At 43.7% G+C, this 26,877-nt stretch overlaps 1 protein-coding gene across 2 annotated transcripts in view; it reads right to left on the bottom strand.

Moving 5' to 3' along the window:
- LOC145342905 (tyrosine-protein kinase JAK2-like) overlaps positions 1-26,877 on the bottom strand; it is a 270,756-nt gene that overhangs the window by 104,278 nt on the left and 139,601 nt on the right. For both annotated transcript variants that reach the window (XM_080188485.1, XM_080188486.1), the window contains one exon: positions 5,947-6,070. In XM_080188485.1, coding sequence (XP_080044611.1) covers positions 5,947-6,070 — 124 coding nt within the window. The remainder of the gene's footprint in view (positions 1-5,946; positions 6,071-26,877) is intronic.

The raw sequence follows: 26,877 nt of genomic DNA, 5'->3' as shown, positions 1-26,877 counted from the left end.
GCTAGCTGTACACCAAATGTCTTGATTTGAGAAAGGTGACAATTTCAAGAAACAGATCTAAAAATCTCTGGAGGACTTTTCCTCGACTTAAGCAGCTCACATCCTCATGAAGGAACTACAGGTGGCATCAAGCTCGTTGAATAACAATGTTGCAGAGCTCTGGCATATTGAGTTGATGTTCTTGACAAAACCCACCATTTCGTGAGATAACTTTGCTCACCCGTTGGTGGATAACAATAGTGATTGACAAAGGAGGAAAATTCAAGATCATTTGGCAAAGTGCAACAAAGGTTGCATTGACACCCAGCATTGACGGTGCTCTATCAGTTGTGATTTGAAACCGGTTTCTTAATCGGAATGTCTTTCTCAGTCATGTGCCTTTAACGTTTGTTTTAGACATTCTCGCCTCTTGTCCTCTCTTTAAGTGGCAAAAGAGAGAGGAAGTTCTCCTTCGTTATTGTGTCTTTGAATATCATGAGAGCAAAAACAGGAAGCTGGGCTCGATCCATCACGTCTACTGACTCATCAAACTAAAGTGAGAAATGTTCGTGGCCTGGCAAGTCTTGGTGTATTTGCTGAGACACATCCTTAGATAACAAAGCCACTCAATGCGAGCATTGAGGCATTTTTCCACATCAGCCATCTGCTGGCAAAAAATAAGAAACCGTTCATTGATGGCGAAATTATCAAGGGGGCTATAATGGTTGCTGCCGACACCTTGTCCAAAGACGTTACAAACAAAGATGAGATCATGACTGCCATCCAGAGCATGCCGCTTGATACTTCAACAGTAGCCAGAACAGTGGCTTTGTTATCTAAGGATGTGTCTTTAGCCACAGGCTATGAAAAGGGTGACTTGTTAAGCTTGCAATTTTCCCTTCAACTCCCCTACTTTCTTTGTCCAAGTGGCACTGTTTAACAGGGAATTTTCCTGACATTTTGCACGCATTGTCCTGTGCTGCCATTCCAAATTACATCTTTCACTCAAGGCTACGAATGGTCTTCCCTTTGACATTCATAAAAAAAAAATCACTTTGCCATCCCTGGTGGAAATGGCAGGTTTTTGCCCTCTTTTGAGGTCCTTGGCTCCTCACTTATCACGTTGTCTTTGATTAGCTTAGTCCACATTTTGGTGCCTGCAGTTCGGCAATCAATGAGCTGATTCACAGCCAATGACAATCAAATTTCCTAGACTTGAGAATTGACCTTCGATCGCGACTGACTATTTGGAGAGAACTGTGGGACGGGTGCAGGTACGGAGCCGACACCATCCTCAGTCTTCGCCCATCTCTAGACTGGCCCTGACTCCAGGTAATGCATCTCCTCACATCACTATGTGGTCGGTACTGTATTGAGCTCTACAGTAACCCAGAATGCCGCTACTGATAATGATTACCAATTTTTAAGTACAAATTGCATTTAGCGCAACTCGTCATCAGTCGCAAGCTCTGCCCACAGAATTCTCCACACATTTACAAAGTGTGAACTCTTCACCAGTGGGAGTTCTGTCTAATTGAGCAAATTTCTAAGCCTTTGATGAGTCTTTGAATATTATGCTGAATCTTTTTGGCACAAGCTCACGAATAGACAATTTCCGAAAGACTTTGAATGAATTATTTTGATTTGATTTACTATTGTCATACAGTGAAAAGTATTGTTTCTTGTGCACGATACAGACAAAACATATCGTGCACAGAGAAGAAGTGAGAAAGTGCAGAATGTAGCTTTACAGTCACAGCTAGGGTGCAGAGAAAGGTCAGCTTAACGCGAGGTAGGTCCAGTCAAAAGTCTGAGCGCAGCAGGGAGGAAGCGGTTCTTGGGTTGGTTGGTACGTGTGCTCAGATTTTTGTATCTTTTTCCTGACGGAAGAAGGTGGAAAGGAATATGCCCAGGAAGCATGGGGTCCTTGAGTTATGCTGGCTGCTTTTCTGAGGCAGTGGTAAGTGTACACAGAGTCAGTTGGTGGGAGGCTGGTTTGTGTGATGGGCTGGGCTTTGTTCATGATCTTTTGTAGTTTCTTGCTGTCTTGGGCAGAGCAGGAGCCATACCAAGCTGTGATACAACCAGAAAGAATGCTTTCTATAGAGTAACTGTTAAAGTTGGTGAGAGTCTTAGTGGATATACCAAATTTCTCTAGTCTTCTGGGAAAGTTTTCAAAACTTTGCCAAGGAACTGTCTAATCACATTGCACGAGGAGGTGCTTCAAAGTTAAATGTGTTTCGTTTTGCAGAAAGCGAGACAAAGAGTTAACGTTTCGAGTGTCTGCGGCCAACAAAATGCTTTGTTCATTTTCAGTTTTGATTTTGGATTTCCAGCATCGGTGTTATTCTGCTACGGGGTATTTAATTTTGCAGAAGCGATCCACGTGTCATAGCTTTGCTCAGTGAGGAATTGATGTCATTGTCTTCAGAGGGCTTAAAAATACATTGCTTTCAGTTGCCTTTCTCCCTATTGATGTCACACAGACATTAAGAGCATCTATGATTCACAGATTCCAGATATACATCAAACGACAAAAGGCAAAGTTTAGCCGTTACATGCAAAGGGACTTGCATGCCAAGGTAGTTTAAGGAGTGAAAGTAATAGCGATAAAACCTGCTGAGTTTTTCTGGAATTCTGTTTTTATTTCCAATTAAGAGGTGATTTGCTGAAAGAAGTATCTTGTGCAGCTCACTCTGCGTTGTGCTGGAAAGCATCCTCTCCGGATGTGTCACAGCTCGGTATGGCTCCTGCTTTGACTAAGACCGCAGGAAACTACAAAGTGTTGTGAACGTAGCCCAGCCCATCTCACAAACCAGCCTCCCGTCCACTGATTCCATATACAATTCCCACTGCCTCGGAATAACAGCCAACATAATCAAGGACTCCGAACATTCTCTCCTCCACCTTCTTCCATCGGAAAAAAGATTAAAAAGTTTGAGATCACGTATCTACCAACTTAAGAACAGCTTCTTTCCTGCTGCCATCAGACTTTTGAATGGTCCTATCACATATTAAACTGATCTTCTTTACCCTACCTGTAACTGCAACACCATACTCTACACCCTATCCTTTTCACCACGTACTCAATGAACAGTACGTTTTGCCTGCATAGTGTGCAAGAAACAATACTTTTCACTGCATCCCAGTAAACGTGACAATAAGTCAAATTGAAGTATCTTTTTGCTTCTATGGGCCATAACTTCCAACACAAGTTGAAAAGTGATGGCCCTCAGGAATAAGGAGAATGGAAAACTTGGAGCTGCTGGGGACCTGCATTGAAAGGCAGCAAGTGGGTCAACGGGTTTGGGGGGCGGGGGTAGGTTCAGATCGGATCCACAAGTCAAGGTGGGGTCTGTGAATGGAGGCAGTGGGGAGGGGGAGAGGGAGTCTGTGGTCTTGATATTTAACTTTCTTTCTTACTATTTCCGAGTAACTATTTGTGTAACACTAGCTAGAACCAGAACCAACTGAAGTTTACCATTAAATCACATTTTCGGATGGTTTTCAGCTTGGGCCAATTGACCAGAGGTTTGCACTTTTGGACAATTGTTGAGCAAACCCTTCCCTGCGAAGTTCCGAGAAAGATTTCTCACTGCATCTTTAGGGTAACCCCCAAGTCTGATGCTGGGGAACTTGGAAGTCAGCACCTTATATATTATTTTATCTGTACTCAAATCTGGACCAAAGATTAATCTATATCCACTTGTCTGATGTTGTGTGGTACTTCTGGTTGACTGACATCAAAGGAGAAAATGGTGGGTATCTTGCACTAAAATTCTGGAACACTCTCACAAACAATACTCTTAGGGTGAACTTCGGACTAAGTGTGGTAATGGGCAGGAAAAACTGCATTTATTCCATTAGTTGCAATAGAGTATTTTCACACTTAATCCTGCACTTCTCGCCTGATTAAATACACATCAACAAAAACACTTTGTATCACAGGCTAGCGGCCCGTGATTTGCCTGCCCTGCTGTGGCTTAAGCAGGAGCTATCACAGAATCCTGCAGTGCAGGAGGTGGTCATCTGGCCCATAGAGACTGCACTGACCACAGTCCCACCAGGGCCCTATGGCCATAACCCCATGCATTTACCCTAGCTAGTCCCCTGACAGCAAGGGGCAATTTAGCATGGCCAATCTACATCTTTGGACAGTTGGCAAGAAACCAGAGTGCCTGGATTCCACGCAGACACGGGGAGGATGTGCAAAGTCCACACAGACAGTGACCCAAGTCAGGAATCGAACCGGGGTCCCTGGCGCTGTGAGGCAGCAGCACTAACCATTGTGCCATCGTGCCGCCCAATTTTTGTCATATTTAAACCATACCCGTACACTGCTTTCTCACTGTCTATAGCTCAGGAAATCAGCATGATCTTTTGATCTAATGTGGGGATGTGAATCCGGAAGCTGCCTTGATTACAAGCATTCATGATATTTAAATATATCCAAGTTGCATTCCCAATATGACACAGAGGGAAATGTCCACTGCCATTGAAGTACGGATCAGACTATTTTCACGTTGATGTAACTATTGCGCTTCTGTGATATTTCCACCGCCTGTCCACCATTACAGCAGCGGAAGTGCTCATCCTTAGGGTGCACCTACATACACTGACTGTAGCAGTTCAAGAAGGCAGCTCACTGTCCCCTTCTTAAGGGCAATTAAGAGTGAGTAATAAACACTGGCCTTCCCACATTCCATGAACAGGCAAGAAAAAAAATCTCCACCAACAATTTAATACATGCAAGGTTAATTATTAAAACAGGATATAACCTCCATCCAATGGAGGTTCCCAACATTGGTGGCAGTTTCCACTTTGGGCCTCAGTTGAAGCACTGTGTCCAGTTCAGGACACCACCCTTTAGGAAAGATGGCAAGTCTTTGAAGAGGGCATCATGGATTGATGATGATTTCAATTAAATGGAGAGATTGGAGAAGCTGGGATTGTTTGTCTGATAGCAGAGGAAGTTAAAAAGAGATTCAATGGAGGTGCTCAAAATTATCAGGGGGTTAATTAAATGAATAAAGGAAAACAGACTCCATTGGGAGGTTTGAAAACTAGAGGACAAATATCTTGGGCATTTGGCCAAAGAACCAGAGGCAAGATAAGGAGAAAAAAAGACTTTCTGCAGTAAGTTCTCGTAAGATAGAAGATGCTGCCTGAAAGGATGGTAGAAGTGGATTCAATAATAATTTTCTGAACATAGTTGGAATATACTTGGGAGAGGAAACATTTGCTAGGTTATGAGGGAACAGATAGGTAGTAGTACAGGCTGGATAGCTCTTACAAAGAACTGGCAAATGGCCCCCAATGCTTCTTACAGATCATACAGTGCAGAGGAGGCCATTCAGCCCATCAAGTCTGCACCAACCACAATCCCACCCAGGCCCTATCCTCACAACCCCATGCATTTACCCTTGCTAATCTCCCTGATATTAGCGGGCAATTTAACATGACCCAATCATCGCACATTTTTGGACTGTGTGAGGAAGACTGGAACACCCAGAAGAAACCCACGCAGACATGGAGAGAATGTGCAAACCTCCACACAGACAGTGACCCAAGCCAGGAATTGAACTTGGGTCCCTGGCACTGTGAGGCAGCAGTGCTAACCACTGTGCCATCATCTTGCCTCTTTTATATGCTGTACCCAAAGTTCCATTAAAAGTTAAAGCTACTGAGTGACGTAGGTAACAAGAATGGAGTCACTTGTTATCAGCCGTACAACACATAATTGAACAGGTTTGTGACAAAGTTGGGTTAAGTATTAGCACTCCTTCAGATGCAGCCCACATCATACAATCAAGTTCTTCTTTAGGGTTTAGTCAGTGATTGAGCATGTTTGGTGTTGCAAAGATCAGTGACAAAGAGCTTTCACATGAAGAGCTCCTGTCTTTGTTTTTACAGAGGAACACACGATTTCTCAACTATCAATATTAACACTTGGACATTTCAACCTACCTCAGTCGAAAAATAACGCATTCCTCGGCTGAGTCAGTCACAACAAAGACGTGGTTTGGCGGATACCAAGAGCGGTCTTTCTCATTCATCAGAGCAAAAAGGGTATAGTGCACTGGCGGAATACCTATTGAACCAAAGGCATGTAAGGTTAGCACAAAGAAAATTGGAGCCTCAACTTTTAAATAGTATTTTTGTTTTAATGATTGCTATATACAGCCAGCATGAGAACTGTGAAATTACTGATACAGAGTGGAATTTTCCCTCTGCGCTCACCCCAATACCAGAAAATCCCACCCAAGGTCAACAGACCTTTGCATGGTCGATGTCCCACCCACTATGGAGGTGGGCAGGACAGGAAAATTCCACACTCTGAGCGTTATTTTTAACCTGTAATTATCTGTCATCTATGACATTGGGATCGTGTGCATCCCCACAAATATTATTATTTCATGCCAATCTAAGAATGACCTGTGAGCTGCAAGGTATGTGAATACCAGACTGGTGAACATTGTAGTAGAGAATGTGCTTTACACCAAACCAAATGCTGACAGGTAGAGTCCCAGATATATATATACGTTTGCATACACGCAGGCACACGACACATTCAGACCCTTGCAGGCATATGGACAGACATAGGTGCACATGCAGGCACACGCACACACATGCAAACACACATGCAGACACACACGCACACATGGAGGCACAACATTTACTGTTGCTAAATTATAGCAGTTGAGGTCAAATCAAACTGCACATTAGTACTTCATGCACTTACAAGCACAAAGACACAATAACGCCAACTTAAACATTTCTCCACGTGAGTTTTAAGTCTGCTTCAGGCGCAGAACCATAGTTAGAAATTTGGCAAAGGACTGGAGGAGAATGATGTGGCTCAGAAGCACAGTGGTTAGCACTGTTGCCTCACAGCACCAAGGACCCAGGTTCAATTCCGACCTCGGGTCACCGTCTGTGTGGAGTTTGCACATTCTCCTCATACCTGCATGGGTTTCCTTCAGGTGCTTCGGTTTCCTCCCACAGTCCAAAGACCTTGATTTGATTTACTACTGTCACATGTATTGATGTACAGTGAAAAGTATTGTTTGTTGCGTGCTGTACAGACAAAGCAAGCATACCGTTCATAGAGAAGGAAACAAGAGAGTGCAGAATGTAGTATTACAGTCATAGCTAGGGTGTAGAGAAAGATCAACTTAATGCAAGGTAGGTCCATTCAAAAGTCTGACAGCAGCAGGGAAGAAGCCGTTCTTGAGTTGGTTGGTATGCAGCCTCAGACTTTTGTATCTTTTTTCCGACAAAAGGTGGAAGACAGAATGCCCGGGGTGCATGGGATCCTTAATTTAAGGAAAAAAAAGATGTGCCTGTTAGGTTGATTGGCCATGCCAAATTGACCCTCGTGTCAGGGAGATTAGCAGGGTAAATATGTGGGGTTACGGGGATATTGCCTGGCTGGATGTGGGCAGTACAGAATCGATGGGATGAAAGGCCTCCTTCTGTACTGTAGGGATTCTATGATTCTATGAAATACCCCTCCCACTACAAACCAAAAATATATCTGTGCCAATATTTGCATATCAAAGCATGAAACAAAAATGGCAGGCTGCTCAAAGCAGAGACCTAGCTGGGTTTAGCCCCAAGTCCTGGTGATAGTCATATGTTAGCTGGGCAGTCAGATATGGTACCGAACAGAATGTGGAAGAAAGTACAATGTTAGTAGTGGGAGAAGGAGGAAAGAAGACCTCATGGCTTCTGTTATTGCTGAACAACTGAACCACAAACTACACTGGCAGCACGTTACAGGGATGGGCACGCAGTTCTCTCGGTTTGAGCAGAAAACGGTTCTTATTAAACAAAAGAGGAATCACAGCGAGATAAATAGGTTTAAAATTGCAGTGTACATTTCCCTTTCATGTGCCAGTTTCAAACAATTATTAGCAAGAACTACCCTACCTGCAGCCTCACTGCACTAATTAAATAGCCACAACACTTCCTTTGCCTACATGAAGCTCAGTACTTTGGAAGAAATGTCTTCTTGGCACGTTATTACTTGACATACATCCAGGCAAAGCACCACAATTGGCCAAAAAGGCTTTTCTCTGAAATACTACTCTTAAAATAAATCCTCCACCTTTCTTGCGTCTTCAAACTGGCTCACGAAAAATAGGAGATGAAAACATCAAAGCTTGACCCATCAAGTTAACTCCACAGTTACTATCAGGCTAATCACTTTCTGTTGCACTACATGACTTAATTAAAGAACCACAGAATCCCTACAGTGCAACAGGAGGCCATTCGGCCAATCAAACACCAAACCCACCCAGGCCCTATCCCAGTATAACCCCACGTACTTACCCCGCTAATCCCCCAACACTAAGGAGCAATTTAGCATGGTCAATCCACCTCACCTGCACACTTTGGACTGTGGGAGGAGACCGAAGCATCCAGAGGAAACCCACGTAGACACGGGGAGAATGTGCAAACGCCACACTGACAGTCACCTGAGGCCAAAATTGAACCTGGGTCCCTGGCGCTGTGAGGCAGCAGTGCTAACCACTGTGCCACTGTGTCACCCATTAATTTTATTTTTGATTTGATTTATTATTGTCACATGTGTTAACGTACAGTGAAAAGTATTGCTTATTGCACACGGTACAGATAAAGCATACTGTCCATAGAGAAGGAAAGGAGATAGTGCAAAATGTAGTGCTACAGTTATAGCTAGGGTGTAGACAAAGAACAACTTAATGCAACGTAGGTCCATTCAAAAAGGATTCAGCGGAGAAGATGCTGCTCTTGAGGCAGTTGGTACGTGACCTCAGACTTTTGTATCTTTTTCACAACGGAAGAAGGTGAAAGAGAGAATGTCCAGGATGCGTGGATTTTAATTTTACTGGCTGCTTTTCCAAGGCAGTGGGAAATGTAGACAGAGTCAATGGATGGGAGGCTGGTTTGCGTGATGGATTGGGCTACACTCACGACCTTTTGTAGTTTCTTGCTGTCTTGGGCAGAGCAGGAGTCATACCAAGCTGTGATACAACCAGAAAGAATGCTTTCTGCGGTGCATCTGTAAAAGTTGGTGAGAATTGATGATGAGCTTGAGGCAGAATGTACGTCATTGCCTGAGAGCCTGAAACATTACTAATGTAGGGGTTAAGATAATATGCAGCACACGGGAGCAGCTTCCTCTTTGAAAAGTTTGTGCTTTCAACCCTTTGGATGTGGGTCACTCATCCAAGAAACATGAATGTACAAGCTCAAATCAACCCATCCTTGGAAAACAATTGGCTGCAACCCATTAATTGCTAAACTAAATGGAGATACGAGGAGCATTTCAGTTTAAAGCATGAATTAGAGGTTTTGATGAGATGACTTCCCCCTTATGCCATCAAAATATTATCAGTACCACAAAATAAAAGAATAATAAAGTTAGGATTGCCCCAGTGTGGTGGGAAATCTTGATCCTCCAAACCCCTGATTCAAATCCAATGCATCTGACAAGAAGGTCGTTGGGTCTGATTCCCAAACTGCACCCTCACTCATTTTACACTCATTAACTTCAGCTCATACTTCAAGTGCACAGTGGCAATGGTTAGCATTGCTGCCTCACAGCACCAGGGACCCGGGTTCAATTCCCAGCTTGGGTCACTGCCTCTGCAGAGCATGCACATTCGTCTCCATGTCTGCACGGGTTTCCTCTGGGTGCTCCGGTTTCTTCCCGCTGTCCGAAAGACGTGCTGGTTAGGTGCATTGGCCATACTAAATTCTTCCTTAGCGTAACCCAGTAGGCGTTGGAGTATGGCAATTAGGGATTTTTCACAGTAACTTCATTGCAGTGTTAATGTAAGGCTACTTGTGACACAAATAAATAAACTAAACTGAACTAAACTGTGTAAAAGTGTAAATCAGACATCTGACACTGTCCTCCAATTTTATCAGTTGGATCAGGGTAAAATCAAGGCTCCTATGAGATAGCAGAATACAATAGGCAGAATTATACATTCCCTGCTGCAAGGAGGAGTGCACAAATTCTTCAGATGGCCTTCCCATTGCACTGCCTTCTTCCTGACCTCTCCACAATTTCAGGGTGGCAGTCATAATTGCGAGGAGCAGGCCTGTTAGAACAGGAGTTGCTTTCCTCGTTTAGAGTTTACTAATTCAACAGTTTTCTTTTTCTTGCAAGAGGGCATTAAAAAGAGGCAGTAATATAACAAACCAAAACTGTATTTCAAAACTTGGAGGAGGTGGAATCCAAGCACTGAGGCACCAATGTGAAATACTTTATAGTAGCTTCTGTTCCCAAGCTTCTGAAGTGCCACCAATTGTGCAATAGAAGTTGATGGTTAAACATGGATATGGAATGAGTGACTCAGTCATCTTGGATTGATCTGCCTCCAAAATATATTTGTAGATCACTAGATTTAGCAAGGGAAAAAGAGACGAGAGCAGAAAACAAGGGACCAATTTGCCATGTATTCTGTCAGCAGAGAGAAGATTATTGTGTAATGTCAATGTCTCATGCACAAGGATAAACCTCCAACATTGAGGATGCATGGCAACATTTTCTCGGTTACTAGGTTTGGGAAAGGCAGGAGGGACTAGCCCAAGAATACTATGCAAGTTGATGATTGGCTGACAACATACACAGGAAGTAGCAATTATGTCGCTTTCAGCATTTACAGAACCATTTTATCGACACTCTTTCACCCTGCCTGCCTTTTTTCTGCATCCTGATTGGATGGCAGAGCTATTCTCTCACATAATTAAAGCCCCAATCCGGGCAAAATCACTGCCAGTTCCGCTTTCACGACAAGTGATGAGTTCATGACCAGGAATTGAATTTACCTCCCATTTCCCGTCTCCCATGTGAAAAATCCAGTGCCAGGTTTTCATTTGTCAGGGAAGCCTAAACTGAAGGACATAAATAAAGGCTAATCCTTGAAACAAAATTCCATTTGGGAATTCAGGAGAAGCTTCTTTACTCTGAGAGTAGCGAGAATGTGCAATTAATTACCACATGGAAATGATTGAGTTGTTTTGGCAGCATGGTGACAGAGTGGTTAGCATCGCTGCCTCACAGCATCAGGGAAGGAGATTCAATTCTTGGCTTTGGTCACTGTCTGTGTGGAGTCTGCACCTTCTCCCCGTGGGTTTCCTCCAGCTGCTCCGGTTTCCTCCCACAGTCCAAACATGTGCAGGTTAGGCCGTGCTAAATTGCACCTTAGTGTCAAGGGAAATAGCAAGGTTGATGCGTCAGGTTAAGGGATAGGGCCTGGGTTGGATTGCTGTCTGTGCAGACTCAATGGGCTAAATGGCCTCCTTCTGCACTGTCGAGGTTCTATGATCTACATAGATTAATAAAAGCAGAAGCTAGGTGAGTGAAGGAATGAAAGAACAGATGGATGGGTTAAGATGAGGCAGCTTTTGTCCACCATGAAGACTGATGTGCACCTATTAAACCAAGTAGCCTGTTTGCACACTGTACAATTCTATGTAAAATTTGCTTAAGAGTAGGAGGTGGGAGTGTGCAGGCCAAGCAAAAGTTTGAGTAATCAGCCATGCTTGGAACTTCTGCTTCAGCCCAAAATAAACTGACTGCTGCAGAAAGTATAGATCTGCTAAATATTCTCAGATAATACGAATGATCTGAATCTGTGCAACCTATTTGTCCATAACAGTGAAAGGAGGCACTCAATTAACTTCCACCAGCAAATATTTGTTTACTGAATCTCTGAACTCCTCCACTTGTGACCTGACCAATTCTTTATATCTAACTTTTTATCTCGTCCAAAAAGACTGCTCAAATCAACCATCTTCAAACTTTTGGGGGTTTTCAGCCACTTCTGGGGCTTTTCTGGTTCTATACTTAATCATATTATTCACACCGTAACAGGAAGTTTAATGGTCTCTTGTCAGTTTAAAACCAAGGAGTATTAAGAAAGTCGTGAGCAAAATGATCACGTTGTCAGAAAATTATTCAATATTTTAGTCGGTGGCAGTCAGAGTGCATCCATTAAAAAAATTCACACGTCCTCTCCTCTTTGGGGCTGTAGTGATTGATAGTTCATTCCAAAGCATTGTACATTCAAATCCATGTTCGTGTTACTCATCTCATCCAAACAATGCTGCACACACAACTGTAATGTTGATCCACACTGCTGTAATGTGTCAATCCCTAATGTTGAATATTGGCCATAGCTTATTTTAGATGAGCTTATTTATTGAGCAGTGGTTAGCACTGCTGCCTCAGTGCCAGGGACCCGGGTCCAATTACCAGTTTGAATCACCGTTTGTGCGGAATCTGCACATTCTCCCCGTGTCTGCATGAATTTTCTCCTGGTGTTCCGGTTTCCTCCCATAGTCCGAAAGATGTGCTGGTTAGATGCACTGGCCATGCTAAATTCTCCCTCGCTGTACCCGAACAGACGCCGGAGTGCGACTATTAGGGAGCTTTCATGGTAACTTCATTGCAGTGTTAATGTAAGCCTGAGTGTGACATTAGTAGATAAACTTTAAACTTTATCTTTGTCAAAGCACCTGAGGCTTTGCTTTCTCTACAGCATCATTTGGATTTTAAAAACATTATTTATTACTCACAAGTAGGCTTACATTCACACTGCAATGAAGTTACTCTGAAAATCCCCTAGTTGCCACACTCCAGCAGCACCCGTTGGGGTACACTGAGGGAGAAGTTAGCATGGCCAATTCATCTAACCTGCACATCTTTGGGCTTGGGAGGAAACCCATGTAGACAGGAGAATGTGCAAACTCCACACAGACAGTGACCCAAGCCAGGAGTGCAACCCAGGTCCTTGGTGCTGTGAGGCAGCAGTGCTAACCATTGTGCCACCTTGCAATCTCATTGTGATGTTGCTGATCCACAGCAGCCCACACCGGTTGCTGCCTTTGCGTGGACAGGTTGCCCGCCCCCTAATGTCACGACACAAAAAAGCCATCCGCCATCAAATCCAGCAGCTTACCACAAGAGGCCTCTAAAAACACACTGCAACACACTTCCAGCGACTTTGCATTGAGAAAGTGGACTCGCTGTCATAGGGAGTGGTCCGGACACATTGTGTAGATGCAGTTAAGGGGATATTAGATAAGCAGATGAGGGAGAAGGGAATAGATGGTAGCAATGGCAGGTTTAGATTAGATATAACGGGAGGAGGTTCAACTGGGAGCTTCCACACTCTGATAAGCTCGTTGATTATAGTCACATGTATTAACATTCAATGAAAAGTGTGGTTTCATACAAAGCATATCGTTCAGAGAGCAGGTAACGAGAGAGTGCAGAATGTGGTGTTACCGTCATAGGTAGGGTGTAGAGAAAGATCAGCTTAGGCTGAATGAACTTTTGAAGTCCATTCAAAAGTCTGACAGCAGCAGGAAAGAAGCTGTCCTTGAGTCAGTTGGTACTTGTCCTCAGACTTTTGCATCTTTTTCCTGAAGGAAAAAGGTGGAAGAGATAATGTCCAGGGTGTGTGGGGTCCTTAATTTTGCTGGTTGCTTTGCCAAGACAGTGGGAAGTATAGACTGAGTCAACGGATGGGAGGGTGATTTGCGCGATGAATTAGACTACATTCATGACGTTTTGTAGTTCTTTGCAGTCTTGGGCAGAGCAGGAGCCATACCAAGCTGTGATACAACCAGAAAGAATACTTTCCATAGTGCATCTGTAAAAGGTGGTGAGAGTTACAGCTGATATGCCAAATTTGCTCAGTCTTCTGAGAAAGCAAAGGCATTAGTGGGCTTTCTTAACTATATTCTTATTTAATAAGAATGTCAGATGCTGAAATGGTACTTTGATAGGGAAGGAAAGCATAAGGGGATGTGCTGGTTGTTACAGAGTGGGGTCTAACCTGGCTTCCTAATGTAGCTTAGGGCTCTGATCCAACACCCAAACATTATCTACCCAGCAGTTGCATACGAAAAAAACTCCAGTGAATTTGTCAAACATGATTTCTCTTTCATAAAACGACGCCGACTCTGCCTAATCTTTTTTATAATTTTTTTTAGGTGCTCCTGTTAATTATAGATTCAAGTGTCATCCAGGTGACCAATGTGAGGCTAACTAGCTTTGCATTTCTGATTTCTTCCTTCCCTCTGGCCTCCTTTCTTGAAGAGCGGTGTTATATTTTCAGCTTCTCAATCTACTAGGAATTTTGGAAGATCACAATGAGTCCATCCACTAAATCTGCAACTATCTCATTTAGAACCTTGGAACGTAGGCCATCAGATCTAGGAGATCCCCATTAATTCCTCCAGTACTTTTTCTTTACTAATACTATATACTTTTAAGCTCTTCACTGGCTTTAAATCTCTCTGGCATGCTTTTCAAATCTTCTACTATAAAGACAGACACAAAGACCTCACATACCACTGAGATATTCCAGTACTGCTGAAAGTCAGCGGACCATTGGCTGGCCCAAGGCACCCTCCACAGCGGGTCCCTCTTTGGCAGAGCAGAAATTTCCAACTAAAATATCTCCATCATTTTCTTGTCCTCCATCATAATTTCTCCTATCCTATATTTTAAGAGTCCATGTCTGCTTTCATTGTTCTCTTCCTCATTACAGGCTCGTAAAAGGTTTAGTCTTGCCTTTTCTTTAATTTTTTTAATTTAGTCAGAGGCATCCATTTTCCTACTGTATTTTTATTTATCAACGAAAGTACGTTCACTGGGATATTTCTAAAAACGTTCAACTACAGCCATTCGTTGGAATATTTCTAAAAATGTTCAACTACAGTCATATTTTTAATCTTGGCTTCCAATCTATTTTAACCCATTTGCCCCACATACTAATGAAATTTACTTTATTCATTTTCAATAGTGTAGTTTTGGACTTGTGTGCCTCACTCTCAGACTCAAAATTCTATCACTATGATCATTCTTTCCTAAAGGACCTTTATTATGGAATTACTAATTGGCCTTGTTTTATTACACACAAAAAGATTAAAGGTATCCCTCTTTCCTTGTGTTGTTGCACAATGTACTGTTAGAGGAAACTGTTTTGAATGTTTTCCATGTATTTCATATAGAATGAAACAGTAGCAGTGAAAAATTCACACAAAACTCTGCAATTGAACTGTTTGTAGTATGTCTCGTTCTTCTAAATTGATCAATGCCTTTCAACAGAATATCACAGTTGAGTCACAATGTGGAATCACAAAACATTAGGGGAGATGGTGGCATAGTGGTAACCTCACTGGACAGTAATCCAGAGACTGGGGCTCATGCTTCAGAGGTATGGGGTTCAAATCTCACCATTACAGCTGGTGGGATCTGAATTTGGTCAATAACAAGTCAGTGATGGTGACCGTGAAATGATTACAGCTTTTCGTCAAAACCCATCTGGTTCACTCACATGCTTTAAGGAACAGAATCTGCCATCCTTACCTGGTCTGGCCTATATGTGACTCCAGAGCCACAGCAATGTGCTGACTCTTAACTGCCCTCTGAAATGGCAAACCAACTCTCTCAACTCAAGGGCAGTCAGGGAGGGCAACAAATTCTGGTCTTGCCAGCGACACTCAGATCCAATGAGAGAACTTTTAAAATTGCAGATCAGCATTTATGAATCAAATGAACCAAAGGAAATATCAAAAGGTACAATTTTCCAACACAGTGTCGCTTCCACTGCTCGCAGCGTCATTGGGAGAAATTTAATGTTGGCATTGAGGATTTCATCCACTAACTGGCAAATTGGCAGGAAATCCATGTTGCCTAAGTTGCAACCCAATTAAGTGCCCATGAGACACTTAACCAGTCAGCCCCATGCCTTCTCTGAGAGCAAGGGCCAGCAACTTTCCAATACTCAGTGGCTGCTGGTATCCACCAGTAGCCCAGGATCAAGGAGGGGCCCAATCCACAGCTGAGTGAGGACAGGATGGTGATTGCAGAGAGGGGCTGTTAGTGCAAAGGGGGAAAGCAGGGGAGGGTGTGGTCAAAAGAAAGGCCCCGGGGTACCATTCTCAGTAGGTCGCCCTTTCCCTTCCTCATGTTGGATTCCTCAAACAGGCACTGAACACCTTCTAAAGAATCCACCCCCCCACCCCTGCACCACTCCATTCCCTCCCCCACAAGCTAATCCAACGGGTTTGTTTATTGAGCTCCCCACATGGGGATGTCCCTGCCTGCCCCAAGCCAAATGCCATGAATTGCCCACTCACGTGCATCAAATTGCATTCAGGCAGGGAGGCTGTCCACAAATTTTCCCGATCTGGGTTCCCCCGGCCAGAGTTGGGGAGGCAGCAGGATAAGCACCCTCCGCTTTCCTGCCTAACGAAATGGTCCCCCAGCTCCCACACCACCTCCCTGCCCCCCAACTTGCCACTGGCATTAAACTGATTGAAAGCAACCTGATCCACTTTCAACTCGGACACAGCCATTGTCCCTTGAAACGAGTAGGGGGAATACCTTTCTCCATTCCCTCACCATACCTAACTTGAAGGCACTCCCGTACGGAAAAGGAGAGGCTAAGACAAGTTAGGTTAAGAACTGATTTACTGTTACTCTCTGACTGGGGGTTGCTTCATGAGTAGCGGAGGGTGAGGCCAGAAAGGAGGCTTTATCGTCTTCAGAAATTACCTGGCATGGCAATAATCACAATCAGGAAAACACCAAGAAAGTACCTCATCTCACGCTCAAAAAATATTGCTCATTCAACCACTGGTTGAGGTGACTAAGAACCTTGCAAAATCTTTTTCCTCTCTCAATGTAACCATGATAAGAGAAGGAACAGAGAGAGCGAAAATCAAAAAGATAATGACGTCATCGCGATCTTTTCGGTTTGCTATCTCCGCCATCCCCCCCCACCAGGAGTTTAAAGTTTATTTATTAAATGTCACAAGTAGGCTTACATTAACACTACACTGAAGTTACTGTGAAAATCCCTACATTGGCACCTGTTCGGGTACACCGAGGGAGAATTTAGCATGGCCAATGCACCTAACCAACACGTCTCTCGGATTGTGGGGGGAAACCGGAGCACCCGGAGGAAACCCAAGCAGACACAGGGAGAAGGTGCAGACTCCGCACAGACAGTGACCCAAGCCAGGAATCGAACCCGGGTCCCTGGCACCAAAAAGCAGCAGTGCTATCCACTGTGCAATGAGGCTGGGATTAAAACTGGATTAAAAATATATGGATGACATACACTGAAAGAAAATAAATTGTACAGATTTTAGGAACGGAATTGCCTTCTTATGCACAGACAATTTTGTTTCAGAAACGGGGAGAAATCTTAACCAACTAATTGCCAGCTTTTTCTCAGTGAAAACGTATATTGCCATACTTGATCTACTCATAATCAGGGACAGCTGAAGATCACATCAGTGCACATCAAATGCAAATATTCATATAGCCACAGAAGAACATTCGAAGAAAGATCTAAACATCATGAAAGTAAAACCAAGTGCTGGAAACCAATACAATTTGATAAGAAAGTCACCGCTGTGTTGTAAAATGTGGAATTTTATAAATTGTGGAAGATTACAAGATTTCTCAGAGTACATTCCAGAAACTATTGCAGCAATTCAAAACAGGAAAACGAAATACAAACGCCCTTTGTTGAGAATTGGAATAGGTTTGGCCTCACATAGCAAAAAAGATATGAGCCCAAATTGGAAGGCCCCAATTTTATCATACCGCATTCAATTAGCCAATCTAAAGTTTTAAGTTGAAGATTGACATTTATTTATTAGTGTCACAAATTGGCTAACATTAACACTGCAATGAAGTTACTGTGAAAATCCCCTAGTCACCACACTCCGGTGCCTGTTCGGGTACACTGAGGGAGAATTTAGCATGGCCAATGCACCTAACCAGCATGTCTTTGGACTGTGGGAGGAAACCCAGAGCATCTGGAGGAAACCCACACAGACACGGGGAGGACGTACAAACTCCACACAGGCAGTGGCCCAAGCCAGGAACTGAACCCAGGTCCCTGCTGCTGGAAGGCAACAACGCTAACCACTACGCCACCTTGCCTCCCGTCTATCGGCGGCTGGCTAGCCTGAGGCATGAAAGCCGCCCATTTGAACATATCAAAGTTTCTGGAAGCATGCCAACACAAGGAGTCCATTTTCTTCTTAATATATGAGGGGGGGAGGGTGGTCAGAAGAGAGAGAAAGAGGAAAGGGGAGACATTTAGTAAGAGACAGAAAGAAAATGATCAATTCCCACCAGTTTCATTTAGAACCCTTTCCCAAGAGAAACGACACAATCGTTTTCTTCAAGCTATTAAAATCTACACTTTCTATTCCCTTTTTACATAAACACAACCAAAAGTATCAGATTCTGGGGAACCCCTGGTGTGCACTATCTTGTCAGGCTAACACGTTTGGAAGGGGAAATCACCAGAAACCAAAGTAAAGAAATCATCGGGCAAAATCGCACGAAGGCAACGGGGATCTCAGTCGCTGGCTTACGAGTCCTCCATCGCTTTCTCTGGGTAGGCCCACTACTTGTTTTGTCACTCGGGCACTTGACAGGTTAGCTGCGGATCTTTCCCTGGAATTAAGGATCCAGAGGGAAGGACGGGGGGTTAGGAGGCCTGCATGCCAAAATCTGCTGGCCACAGACTGGTAGCTCAACTGACAGGTGGCGCCACTGAGGAAGTGGTGGCTACTGCTGGTATGACACCCACCTGAGGCCGACCTGGGTCACTGCGATCCAGACCACAGGTAATTGATGTGGGGGCGGGGTTGGTGGGGGGAATGCAGGGGCCTCAATGGGCCCTTCCCTACCTAACACTGGGTCTCTTGATCAGGTACTGAGTGTCTTTGAACAAGAGACCCTCGCCAGGAGCCCACAGGCAACCCCACAATGCCTTGTTTGTCATATTACAGCCATGGTTAGGCCCCAGTAGAGTCCCTGGCCTGCCATTGTGTTACCCCATAGGCTATATAGCCGATCTAATGCTACTTCTTATATTCCACATTATAACAAACAATATTTGTTAGCATGCAAAAGACCGTAGTAAGATCACAATGTGAACACTATCATGAAATAAATGTCATTACTCAATGCCAAAGTGACATTTTTTTTAAACACATTGCAATTTGCCCTATTAAATCCCTGAGGTATTCCAACGCCTCTCATAATCAGCAGATTGTCTTGGGAACTGTAGTATCGATTCAGCACAGCAGTGCTAATCACAGCGCCAGAGACCCAGGTTTGACTGCCGGTTTGGGTCACTGTCTGTGCACATTCTCCCCGTGTCTGTGTGGGTTTCCTCGTGCTCCAGTTTCCTCCCACAATCCGAAAGACATGCTGGTTAGGTGCATCGGCTATGCTAAATTCTCCCTCAGCGTACCCGAATAAGCTCAGGAATGTGGTAACTATGGGATTTTCACAGTAACTTTATTTATTGTGGCACTAATAAATAAAAAAAAAATTCCTTGCAGATAATTAATACACATCAGGATCCCACAAACAACAACAATATGAAAGACTTGTAAACGTGACTGTTTTATGTAGTGCCGTTTGAGGGGGGAATGGAGGCAGGAGTTTGGACAACTCCTGACCTTTACCTATCGGATCTTTGAACATCACATGAGCGGGCAGCCCAAGGCCTTGGTTTAATGAAGGACGGCAGTTCTGGTGAGATGTCACCGCCCCCCTCAGCCCTGCAGCCTCGATTCTAGATCCCGGTCCCGGAGTGGGACTTACACCATGCAATCTCTAACTCGGACTGAGCCGAGTGATCACCCCAAAACATCAGCTTCAGTGGCCGGAATTCTCTGCTCTCGCATGCCCCATCACCGCTGTCAAAGAGAAAGGAGAATTTGGCACTCGATTCACTGCAACGGGATCAGAGAATCGCAGCAGCAGGCAAGGTCAGAGAACTCCTGCCAACGTTTTTGCTAAAATATTGCACTTGAAAATTTATCGTTAAATTCTTTGCCTCAATCTTCATTACTTTCATCCCACAATTGTTTTTAATCAAGATGTTACTGGACCTGCTCTCACCAGAGATGTAATTTTCCTTTATGAAGTACTCACCATACTAATTATTTTTTAAAATTCTTTCTTAGGATGTGAGCTTCACCCACAGGGACAGAATTTGTTGCCCATGCTAATTACCCCATGAACTGAGTGGCTTCCTAGGCCATTCCAAAGGGCAGTTATCATTGTGGGTCTGAAGTTACACATAGGCCAGAGCAGGTAAGGATAGCAGATCTTTTTCTCTACAGGGGATTAGGGAACCAGATAGGCTTCTACAACAAGCAGTCATGGTTTCATGGTATCATTATTGAAACTTGCTTCTTTTACCTTTCAGATTTATTAATTGAATTTCAATTCCATTAGCTGCTGTGGTGGGATTTTAATCCATTAGCGCTGCGGTGGGATCTTAATCCATTTTCACTGCTGCCTCACAGCACCAAGGATCCACGTTCAGCAGCAGTTAACTAGGTAGAGTTTTCACATTAGAATCACAGACTCACACAGCGCAGGAGGAGGCCATTTGGCCCATTGAGTCTGCACCGACAAAATCCCACCCAGGCTCTATCCCCACACCCCCACATATTTACCCTGCTACTCCCTCTAACTTATGCATCCCTGGATACTGAGGGGTAATTTAGCATCAACCTAACCCGCACATCTTTGGCCTGTGGGAGGAAACACAGAGAAACCCCACACGGACACAGGGAGAATGAGCAAACTCCACACAGACAGTGACCCAAGCCAGGAATCGAACCCAAGTCCCTGGAGCTATGAGGCAGCATTGCTAAACACCATGCCACCCCAATGTTCTCCAACTATGCTCCTCCCACTGGTCCAGTTTTCTCCCACAGTCCAAAGACGTGCAGGTTAGGTGGATTGGCCATGCGAAAATTGCCCCTTAATGTCATTGGGATGAGCAGGGTAAATACATGGAGCTACGGGGATAGGGCCTGGGTGGGATTGTTGATAGTGCAGCTTGTTGGGCTGAATGGCCTCTTTCTGCAACATAGGGATTCTATGATTTGATGATCCTATGAACATTAAAATAGAAGCAAAATACTGCAACTGCTGGATGAAGGGTCATCTCGACTCAAAACTATTCTCTCTTCACAGATGCTGTCAGACCTGCTGACATTTTAGAGCATTATCTGCTTATGTTCCCAAAACATTGGTCTGGACTTATGGATTTCTAGTCCAGTGACATTCCCACCATCCGTCACCTCCCCATGGTACAAGTTCACAATTAAATAGCCACTATTTGTTACTTTATTGGCTAGCATTGATAACCAACTGATTGATCTGATAAAATTGCTAGAATTTAGCGTGTTTCACCATTCAGAAGTCACAGCTCCAGCACCGTCTCAAAGCTATCACACATCCGACAAAAACAATGCGTCTACCATCATTGGCCAAAGTCCAATAAAGCTTATCCAATGAGAGGATCTGAGTGTGAACAGTAAGAGCAATCTGCTGGTGTCGTATCCTTCAGGGGAAGTATACCTTAATCACATCTCTGAAAACAATTTTGGTCAAGTTCCTTTAGAACAGAGATATAAACAAATTAAAACGTCGCAGCGATCGTTTCCAATGGAAAATCCTTGCCAAACAATAGGTGGCCACGAAGTGTGATGGCACAGAACTGAGCACTGGGGTTATTCTTTATTGGAATTCAATAAATTTATTTAAGGCTGAGTTAGATAGATTATGGATGGATAAGAGAGTCAAGGGTGATGGGGTGAAGAAGGGGATTCCTAACCAGCTAACAAAGATTCATAGGCAGAATGCAGTCTTCAAGAGGACAGGGGATCAGTAAAGGGTTAGATGATTATTAGGCAGGCAAACACAAACAGCTTACACATACGTGAATGCTGTAAATGAATCAAAATAAGTAGTTACAATTTTTAAAAACATACATACTGATGTTTTAAATGTATTTTAGTATATTATTCACTTTGGTCAAAATTACCAAAAGGCATGGTGGAAATGACATTATTTTAAAGCCAAATGTCTGGCAACTGGTTAATTAGCATTAGTCTCATCAAGAGAATTCCTATGAGGGCAATATTCTGCAACATTAATGAATAGATGCATTCACTGCCCAGACACAAGGATAGATATGCCCCTGCATGCAGGAACACATGTTTACTTAACATGGCAGTGAGCCGATTGGAACATCCATTTTGACCTTGAGGTAGTGTCTAATGTCACCAGGCATGGGGATATAGTTAGAGCCAAGAAGGGAGACTACATCCGTATTAACTTGGCAACTGTGATATCGCCATGCTATTAAGTATCATATGGTTGGCTGAGGTACTTGACAGAGGTTTATATTTATGTATGACTGTTAAATGCTGGCACTGTATCCTTCAGCTGAAAATTAATTTTAAGCTAATGAAAGGCTGAACTATTGATTAGAAAAAAGTATAATTGATCAGTATTTAACTGTGTATTTTAGATTTCTTGCAGAGATTCTATCAATCTATTCATAGACCTATTTAACCCTTTGGAAGTCTCCAGTTGGCTGTATGTTTTGTTTTGTTCTATGCTTTATGTTAAATACATTTTGTTACGTCAATTGCACGGAGATATTTGCCTTGCGTGTTTTGAATTTTCTATGTTAAGACACAATTGGCCATCTTGAAGTTTCCCCACAACATGGGGGTAGACAGGAGACTGTCAACCAGTTCAGCCATGCTTGTACTGAATGCTGTAGCAGGTTCAAAAGGTCCGAATGGCTAACTCTTCCTCCTAATTCCCAGCTTTCTAACATTCATATTGCATAATTGATGGGCAATGAGAATCTAACCATCACCCCTTGACAATGGCATCATCATCACTGAACTCCCCCTAGTCACTGTCTTGGCAGAAACATATCTGAACCAGTCATAGAAATACACTGTGTTGTTACATGAAGAGGAAGATCCTGCACGGTTGAGGGAGAAAATGGGGAAGTCTCAAAAAGAGATCTTCTCATTCGGAGAGCTAGTACAGGCATGCTGGGCTGAATGGCTTCCTTCTCTGCTGTAGCGATTCTGTGATCACCAGGACGGATTAGTGGCTTGGAATTCTGTGGTGACTTACTCACCGCTTAGTTCCTGAATGCCTCGCCACCAACTAATGACAAGGCCCAAGTCAGGACTGCTTGCTGAGATGCTCCTCCGACAATACTTGAGAAGCTGAACACCATCCAGGGTAAAGCAGCCTGCTTGATCAATACCCCATCCTCCACCTCAAAAATTCACTTCTACCACTGGCATACAAAGATACACTGCAAAGTTTTCTCTGACAGTACAGCCAAACCCGCAACCTCTGCCACCTCAAAAGACAAAGGCAGCAGATGCATGAGAATACCGTGACTTTTTAAGTTTACAGTATACTTATTAATGTCACTAGTAGGCTTACTTTAACACTGCAAATGAAGTTACTGTAAATATCCTCTAGTTGCCACACTCCGGCACCTGTTCAGGTATAGGGAGGGAGAATTTAGCACGGTCAATGAACCTAACTGGCACGTCGTTTGGGCTGTGGGAGTAAACCGGGGTACCCAGTTGGTTGTACACCCATGAGATATTGAAGCTGAGCCTGATTCTGTCCTCAGGAGATGTCAGCACCTATCTTTTTCTGGGAAGGGGTTGCTAATCTAGAGCTGGACCTTGTGTTTTGATACCTTTTTTTAAGCTCCTTTCCCTAGGGCCCAGAAATCACACAGGTTGCCAATGATAGCAAGGCCTATTTGACACAGTGTACACAGGGGTGGGAAGTAGGATTTCATGACTGAATGACGGAAGTACTCATTCTCTGAATCATTGCAAAGGTTTTGAGCCTCCCTGTTTGGTTTCATAGAAGTGTTTAGTTCTAATAAACCAATGATTCATAGCACATGCCAGAAACATGTACAGTAATGGCCCTACAGAAAGAGAAACGTTCATCTCTAATTGCTGTGGTTTACCAACCACTCCAGTCCCATACCAATGGTTAACTCTTAAATACCATTGGTGCGATGAAGCGCACACACACATACGCAATTTCCCTACAGAAGATGATAGTGAACCCTCTTCTTGAACTTCTGCAGTCCATCTGGTGGAGGCACACCCACAGTGCTGTAAGGAAAATAACTGCAAGGTTTTTAACCCAGTGACAGTGAAACATAATTCCTAGTCAGAATGATGTGTGGCTTGGAGGGGAATTTTGGAATACAAGTGGCATGGTGGCACAGCAGTTAGCACTGCTACCTCACAGTTTCAGGGACCCAGGTTCGATTCCCGACTTGGGTCACTGTCTGTGTGGAGTTTGCATGTTCTCCCTGTGCCTGCGTGGGTTTCCTCCGGGTGCTCTGGTTTCCTCACGTAGTTTGAGAGATGTGTTGGTTAGATGCATTGACCAGGATAGGCGCCAGATTATGCGACTAGGGAAATTTCACAGTAACTTCATTGCTGTGTTAATGTAACGCTACTTGTGACGAATAAGAATAAAAACTTTAAACAATTTCTGGGTTCTGGTTCGAAGAATGACTGTTTTAGCTGGACATGGAGGGGTGCCCCTCATACTGACAAGTCAAGCTCTAAAACATTATCATCTTTAGAACAAAATCACAAGGAAGAGGCTTGCAAGAACGGAAGGAAGAAAAACAAATAGATACAGGGGCCTTGGGTCCAAAGGCAAATTCTTCAACACAGATCTTTTGGTTAGGGGATTTTCACAGTAACTTCACTGCAGTGTTAATGTAAGCCTTCTTGTGACACTAATAAATAAATTTTAACACATATACTAGGATCACACAACATGGTTGATCATTCCTTACATTAAAGGACTCAAAATATTTGAGATTTCCACTGTTGCTTGACCAAGGGTGATCCTTTGTAATAAGTCCTCAGAGGCAGAAGTCCCTTCACCAGAATTCCTTAATTTAAAGATCCAACAATACTATACAACGTGCTCTCACTAAGTAGTCTCCATCCGGAGTCCCAGAGGAACTGACACTTCCGTTTAAATACAGAGTACGAGGCTCTGGACCAAGGGAGTTCACATTCAATCACGCAAACCTCAGTTGCCCAGTTAAAGTCATTACACCCAAAGCAAGGAGATTAGGGATCTCGTTGGGCCAAGAGTTTCCTTTACACGATAAATCAGGCAGAACTGAGTAGTCAGAAAGAAAAGAAAGCTGGGAGAACTCTGCAGGTCTGGCAGCACCTTTAGACACAGACAGAGCGAATGTCTCATGGGAATTCTAACAAAAGATCACTCAGCCGGAAACGCTGGCAGGAATTTCCCAGTCCCTCCACCAGCAGGATCTTCCAGTCCCTTCAAAGCCGACGAAGGTTTGAATGGCTTGCTGCAACAGCTGTGGGGGGACTGAAAAATCTCAACCATTAACTCAACCATTCCTTTCACAGATGCCGAATGAGGTGAATAGTTTTTCCAATGCTTTTTTTTTGTTTTCATTTTGGATTTCCTATGCCTGGAGTATTTTGCTTCCGCAGTAGTTGTAACATTACAGATGGGAAAGGTTAAGCTTCAATCCTTGCTCTGTGTTTTAATGAGCTGGATATATGATGGTAGGAACTGATAGTTGTTGGAAATGTAACTGGCTTGGGAGAGGGTAAAGTAATTAAGCTGGCCAGGTGACCTTCACACCCTTTGTTCACATAAAAGAAGCTGAGAGGTGACTTGATTGAGGTGTGCAAGGTTAAGAGGAGAAGGGTTAGAGTGGACTGGATAGAATTATTTCCCTTGATGGAGAATTTTATGCCTTGTTTGTGAACAGAACTCCCACTGATCTGATGAAGGGGCTGTGCTCCAAAAGCTAGTGGCTTTTGCTATCAAATAAATCTGTTGGACTTTAACCTGGTGTTGTGAGACTTCTTACTGTGCTTACCCCAGTCCAACGCCGGCATCTCCACATCAGGAGAATTCTAGAACCGGGGCACAGATTCAAGATAAGTGGAGTAGGTGCGGAGGGGACATGAGGAAGAACTTTGTTACGCAGAGGGTGCTGGGTGTCTGAAATTCGCCACCCAGGTCAGTGGTGGAAGCAAAGACCCTAAACTCTTTTAAAAAAGACCTGAATCTGCACCTTAAATGCTGTAAACTACAGGACTATGGGCTGTGTGCAGGAAGGTGGGATTAGAAAGAGCACCTGGATACCCTTGTGCTGTCATGGACAAGATGGGCCGAATGGCCTCTTTCTGTGTTGTAGCCTTTCTAAAAGATCTGGGGAGAAGAAGTTACAATTTAATTTTTTTTTAAACAAACTCTTATTTCCACACGAAGAAAAAGGCACTGAGAGGAAAAGTGGTGAACTTGCTCAGTGGGAGTTGTTGTCCCCCCATAGACTAAATAGGCATTTGGCTTGGCCAATTAATCAAATGAACACCCATTGTGTTGCAATATCCTTTCAACACAATCTGTCAATGAAGGGAGACAAAAGGGAAACAGTCACACAGAGGGGTTTTTTGAAACAGGAAAAGAGTGAGGCCAGGCTGACAACGTGAAAATGAAAACCATGAGATCGGTCGCTGAGGGGAACAAGTTGGGAAATGTCAGAAAATACCAATGATTAGAAAACATCTTTCAATCAATCCAACAATAGCAGCTGGCAAAGTGTGTTGTTCACTTGATAATATTGTCAAGGAAAGATCATTTGTATGGTTGGACCAAATTCATTAAGTGAGTCTGGCCGTAATGCCCCCCTGTTTGTACGTGCACCTTATTGTGTAATGAACATAAGAAATAGGAGCCGGAGTAGCCATCCTATCCCTCAAGCCCATTATTCCAAGAAATCATGATCTCCTACCTCAACTGGGGCAGCACAGTGGCACAGAGTTAACACTGCTGTCTCACAATGCCAGGGACCGGGTTTAATTCCCAGCCTGGGTCAGTGTCTATACTGGCTCTGCACTTTCTACGTGCATTTCCTCTGGATGCTCCGGTTTCCTCCCACAGTCCAAAAGGAATGCTGTTTAGGTGCA

This window comes from Carcharhinus amblyrhynchos, chromosome 5 (assembly GCF_965287045.1).
Source record: "Carcharhinus amblyrhynchos chromosome 5, sCarAmb.v2.hapA, whole genome shotgun sequence".
Classification (NCBI taxonomy): Eukaryota; Metazoa; Chordata; class Chondrichthyes; order Carcharhiniformes; family Carcharhinidae; genus Carcharhinus; species Carcharhinus amblyrhynchos.
Note: the sequence above shows the minus strand (reverse complement) of the source record. Positions and strands in the feature narration are given on the sequence as shown.